At 37.7% G+C, this 6,475-nt stretch overlaps 1 protein-coding gene across 1 annotated transcript; it reads left to right on the top strand.

The window, feature by feature from the left end:
- The first annotated feature begins 3,287 nt into the window (after positions 1-3,287).
- On the top strand, positions 3,288-4,220 carry LOC101649469 (olfactory receptor 148-like). Its single transcript, XM_004716772.2, has one exon. It carries the CDS (start codon positions 3,288-3,290, stop codon positions 4,218-4,220), a length of 933 nt encoding a protein of 310 aa, XP_004716829.2.
- The last annotated feature ends 2,255 nt before the right edge of the window (positions 4,221-6,475 follow it).

Below are 6,475 nucleotides of genomic sequence, written 5' to 3'. Positions count from 1 at the left end.
TTGAAAGTAAATAAGGATACAATGAAATACAACAACAACAACAACAACAAAAGCAAAACTTACTGCCTTTTCCCCAGGAAGAAACCCTAAAAGACCCAAAGACTTGAAGGATAAGATTCAGTATAGTAAACAGGATCATCATAGACTTAGTACTCCCCAAACAACCATAATAAAGGAAATGAGTTGCATTAAGGAAGTGTGACAATCCTTTGTAAGGTTTAATTGTCTTTAGGTTTAACTATGAACTAAGATGCACTCTAAATCTCATACTTATGATTATGTAAATACTTTTTGTCCTGTTTCAGGTGTTTTTCCACTAATTGCTTTTTTCACCCTTTTTGTTACAGAGCTTTCCACTATTCATGACTTCCATATCTTCCTTCTTCTCAGGGAAACTCATTTTCTGGCTCTGCACCCTTTTGCCCTCAGTAAGAAGCTAATAGCACTTATGAACAATTATGAAGCTACTCAAGGCTCATCCTATTTTTCCTAAATTATAAATTGGTTATGGTACATTTCAATGATTATCTCTGTTCCTTTCATTAGACACATAATCTTGAGACAAAAAGTATTCTTACTGAAACTATTGCTTTCCAGTGTTAACCACACAGGTTAAAAATAGTCTAAGGACAAAAGGAGTAATTCAGGGCACTCAAAAGTTCCTTTTCACTGAAGATGTTAATGGGTGTTAACATTTTGAAAATCCCAACATATAGTGGAGTCCAACTATCCCTATAAATTAATTTTCAATTTTTCATTTACTAATTTATTAAACAATATTTAAATGCCAACCACCCACATGATCTGGGAATAAGGCTGCAGATTCGATGTCAGTCTTTGTTCTCAGAAACCTTACAGTCTAATGGTACCTGAATTCAATTCCATCGTAATTGTCTATGAATATCTGGAAAGTATTAACCCACTTTCTACATCTATGTTTTTTTTTTAAAGTAAATGAAAGTGTTAATCCTTAGCACTGGAATTATAAAAGTAGGTTAGATAAATTCACTAGGAATTACAGTGAAAGGTCAGAATAATTATGATTTGATGATTTTCATATCATTGGAATTTCAAAAACAAAACAAAAACTGAATGTGAAAGCATCTTTCTAAATAGGAAAAAATTCACAAGAGTCCTTAAATTTGAGCATTGTAAATAGAACTTACAATAGAACAACTCCTCTCAGAGTTTCACAATCTTAGAATATTCAGTAACTCATTTTTCCTTTAAAAAAATCAAGAGCAGAAAAATACACACAGTTTCAAGATAAAACATATTTTTGTTTTATTGCACAAAGCATTGGAAAATTTCAACTGTTAGTGAGAATCAAAGAGATTGTTTGTGCCTCACCTTTGAGGTTACTTTACTACCTCTTGCAATCTACATAAGGCTCCTAAGCTGCAGATCGCCACACAATTTAAAACCCCCTAGTAATAACCACATTTGTCAAGTATCTTATTTTCAATCAAATGAACATCATTAAATAAGAAACGCACAATCTAGGAATATATTAACTTCAAATAATATTCATATACCAATCTGTGACTTCATGCTCATTATACTGTCTCACAATCTTCTCTCCCTCTTTCTCTCTCTCTCTTTCCCTCTCTCTCTCTTTCTTTTCATCAAAAGCATAGGTACCCAGGTAAAAATAGTATGTTTGGAAATTGATTATGGAAACAATGGTACAATTGTGCTTGACATGATTGAATGATGGAATGACATTATATTTGTATTAATGCCCAAGTAATAATATATTTAAGCAACAGCAACAACAACCAAACAAGCCTCCATATATCCAGGAATGGGTTTGGGGCTTACACTAAATTTAACTCCAACTTTAGAACAATTAGTTCTTACATCATGGCCCTGCCCAATACTCACCCTCAGGAAGGAAACACAGAGGAGATGGGTGCTATAGCAACATGTGGTAAGGAAATTAGATGGGCCCGCTATTAGAGAAAATAGCATCTGGGACCTTAAAAGCTTGTCTCCAAAGAAGCAGCCATCTAAGGGGGATGCCAACTAAGTCCACATGGAAGAAGCACAGCAACATCAGTCAGTCTCCAAGGGATTGTGAAGCACATAATCCGAAGTCAAAGGAGGGATTAGTCTCAGAGCCTAACGTGCAAAAATCTGGTTTGCAGAAGGCTATGGATGACAGTGGAAGCCCAAGATCCACTTGTGGAACTACATGGGAGATAAGCCTCCACTGAACTTCCTCTATCCATAGGCGGAAAGGGGTGACTAAAGAGAGTGCTCTAGAGAGTGGGGTATAGAGGAGCAAAGGCGTACATTTGACTTAAACTGCTAAAACTTTGTCAGCAAATCCCCCCTATGAGGCATGCTGGACTTTATCTGCTTTCCAAAATTTTTGTTTGTATTGTTTTGTTTGTTTGTACCTATTAGGGGGTATGTCCCAGGAGCTAGGACTTTGGGGGTCACCCTCTTGAAGTTGGGTTATATGTTTTTTTTTTGGTTTATTGGTATTTGAAACTCAGGATTGATGACCCTATAGAGAGAGTAAGAAGAACAAAGGGGTTCAGGGGGAGGGAAGTACCATGGTGGGAGGGGGGTGGGGAAGGAGAGATGATGTCAAGGAGTCCATGTAGCAAAGAAATGTCTGGGAACTGATTGTGGTATCAAATGTACAATTCTGCTGGACGTGATTGAACTATGGAATGATATGATATATGTATTAATTCCCAATAAATAAAAAAATTATTTAAAAAAAGCATAGATACCTAAAGTGTGTTAGACCCCATCCTTAAGTAATTGTAGGAATGCTCTGAAATTGGTTCATCAGGTTCTTTCAAGTTGTCCATTTTAGGATATTCATTATTGTCATTAATTAAATTATATGCCTTTGTTTACTATTAAGATCTTTATTCTCCTAGCCCATCTAGTATTTTTCTATGTGTTAATTTTTGGTTTCGTGTCCTGTAAATTTTCCTGAAAAAATTTGAAACTGATTTTCTGCTATTCATATATTACTTTACTTAACAGTATTTAAATGTCAATCACTCTCAGGTATTGGGACCGATGCTGCTGGTTCAATGCAAGCAGAAACCTTACAGTCTAATAATACCCGAATTCAATTCTATCTTTGAAGATTTGCTCTATCAATTTGCCTTACATGTCTTTGGCAGAATGTATAATTTGTGATTTCAATTCCATCTTTATATTTAAAAAGATTGGAAAGAATGAATGTACTTGTGTTTTGTCCATCGAAAACCTCATTTATGCTTTCACATTTTCTGTCTCTACACAGACCACTCTCTCAGGGCATGAGGAATCAAACAGAACTGAGTGAGTTCATTCTGCTGGGAATACCCCAGACCCAGGGACTGGAGACTGTGCTGTTTATCATCTTCTTGTTCATCTACCTCTTCACCTTGCTCGGTAATTTACTCATCCTCATAGCCATCATCTCTTCCACTACCCTTCATACCCCCATGTACTTCTTCTTGGCACTTTTATCTATTTTTGATATGTGTTTCCCTTCTGTAACTTGTCCCAAGATGCTTTTCTATCTGTCTGGTCAGAGCCAGACCATCTCTTATAAAGGATGTGCTGCACAGCTCTTCCTTTATCATTTCCTGGGTTGTACAGAAGGTTGCCTCTACTCTGTGATGGCTTATGATCGCTTTGTGGCCATCTGCCACCCACTGAGATATACTCTGATCATGAAACCTGAGGTCTGTGTGGGTTTGGTCATGGGGGCCTGCTTGATAGGTTGTCTTGATGCAACCATACTGACCTTCTTTACCTTTCAGTTAACCTACTGTGGTCCCAATCAGATCGACTACTTCTTCTGTGACATTCCTGCTGTCTTACCCCTGGCTTGTGCTGACTGCTCCCTGGCCCAGAGGGTGGGTTTTACTAATGTTGGCCTTTTGGCTTTAATACTTTTGCTCAGTATCTGTGTCTCTTATACTCGTATTGGGATTGCCATTTTGAGGATCCGTTCATCAGAAGGCAGACAGAAAGCTTTCTCCACCTGCAGTGCTCACCTCACTGCCATACTCTGTGCTTATGGACCTGTAATCATTGTATATCTTCAGCCTACACCTAAGCCCTTGCTTGGTGCTGTGGTGCAAATATTGAATAATCTTGTTTCACCAATGCTGAACTCATTAATCTATTCTTTAAGGAACAAGGAAGTTAAAAAGTCCCTGAAAAGGGTGTTCAATAATATAGTATTTATTGTTCTGAAATAATTTAGCAATATATTTAGCAATATATTTCAAAAGCATATTGACCCTTAGGATCCTCCTTCTCTTTTTCTCTCTCCTTCAATAAATATTTGTAAGTGAAAATGGAGATACTTTCTCTGAAAGTAAACAGATGCTTTCTCTGAAAGCCTTATATTAGATTTTCTGTGTGTATGTCTCTGTAACTCCTGCTACTGCTCTAGTACTCTGTACCTAGCATTATTTTCAGCATCTTCCCCCTGAATAAGGTACCCAAGTAGCCTAGCAACCATTTACAGACTCAGAGCTTGGCTCTATAACCAGAATCTGGATTTGACTCTGTGGAGACAGTGAAAATTTGTAGCAGTCTCAGAAGTACTTTTCGATAGTCCCACTCTGTGCCAAATTGCCTTCCCACCCCTCCATTTAGAATGTAGTTGTTCCTCTTTTCTTAGAAAAATTGTGACAACACAATGGATGTATGGATTATTATAAGAGCTGAAAGAGCCCCCAATAAAATGATGTATTGAAATAAAAAAATGGTGACAACAACAACTGATAAGGAAATGTTGCCATTTTTTGGAAAAGAGCATCGAAGATTATAAAACTCACTGCCATAGACTTGGTTCTGACACATAACCACCATACGGAACAGAATAGAATCGTCCCCTCTGGATTTCCAAGACTATACATTTCTATCAGGGTAGAAAGCCTCATCTTTCTCTCTTGCAATGGCTGGTAGTTTCGAAATGCTGACCTTGGGGTTAGCAGCCCAATGTATAATCCACTACACCACCAGGCCCCCTTTGAGACTTTAAATAATGGGCAAAAGGTCACACATTCAGTAACAATGCGGGCTTTGATTTCAGCTCCAACTCATGGGAAAACCCTGCTCTTAATCCCTCTACACACAGCTGCCCTAAATGTCCAAGGAAATGTTGCCTCCCAACCCTGTAACAGTTGGAGATATTGTGCTCAGTAAGGAACTGGTGAAGCATACATATCATGTCTGTATAGCTCCCTTACTATCATCTCCACTCATTCTTTTCCATTGAATAGATACAGTAGTGCATTTCATGTCGTATGTATCACATGTAGTTATGGTAAAGCCAGATGTACACCCAAGGTCTTGCCAGTCTGACTGTCTTGGTTTTCCAGTTCCATCATACTATCCGTAACCCAAAGTACTCCTGAGTTTAAGAGAAATAACAAAGGGGACCCTTTCAGTGTTACTCGAAGAGAAGATGCCTAATTATGGATCTCAGTCAGCCCATAAAGTTACATTTCTAACTTAACTCACTTAACTCTGGCAATGTTAGAATTGGTCATTATTTTTCTGTTTTGTCCAGAATCCAGGGAGGCAGAAGGGATGCTATTTTTTGAGGGCTCCAAAGACACATCAGTCATTAGTTTTTTACAATGTTCTTGTGATTTTTAATTTATATATTCCATTTTCACCCCTCAAAGTTTCTATCATATTTCAAACCACAAAAACAAAACAAAAAGATGAAACATCTCAAATAATATACATTTCTGCCATACAAAAGACATGAGCAAGAGAGCAAAATAGAGCACATTCAAGCATAGCTAAGTTGATTGAAATTCAATATAAGGATTCTATTATTTCCCCTATAGGATCTCTAGTGGCAAGGGGGTTTACATGTTGGGCTCCTAACTACAAGATCAATAGTTTGAAGCCATGAGCCACTCTACAGGAGAAAGATGAGGCTTTCTACTCCCATGAAGAGTTACAGTCTCCGAAACCCACAGGGGCCGTTCTACCCTGTCTTATAGGGTCACAAGGAATAAGAATCAACTCCGTGTCAACACATTAGGTTTGGAAACATGGTCTCTCCTATTGAGCCCTGCTGCATTGTCAAGTAAATGTTGGACTGTTAATCATAAAGTCGGATGTTCAGACCCACACGTTTCTCCAAGAAGTAAAGATCAAGCCATCTGCTCCAACAAACATTTATAGCCTCAGAAACCCTATATAGTGTTGTCATGAGTTGGAACCAACATGATGGCAGTGGATATAGTCTCTCCTAACCTGATTAGCAGAACTTAGACCACACAGAATCCTATTCTCACACTTGGAGAAATAGATATTAATTTGCTAATACATCAAAGCTGGATATTGATTTGTAGAAGCCACATGCCATGATATCAGACAATGTCTAGGTCATCATGTTGATGATCAGATATGCATTACATTAATAATTATTTGCTCGATGATTTTCTCCACAGCAAATAGAAATTTCATATAAATAGGGATTGCGTTT

The sequence above is a fragment of the Echinops telfairi genome, unplaced genomic scaffold, assembly GCF_000313985.2.
Source record: "Echinops telfairi isolate 266 unplaced genomic scaffold, ASM31398v2 ScPeMD7_35;HRSCAF=133_0, whole genome shotgun sequence".
Classification (NCBI taxonomy): domain Eukaryota; kingdom Metazoa; phylum Chordata; class Mammalia; order Afrosoricida; family Tenrecidae; genus Echinops; species Echinops telfairi.
Note: the sequence above shows the minus strand (reverse complement) of the source record. Positions and strands in the feature narration are given on the sequence as shown.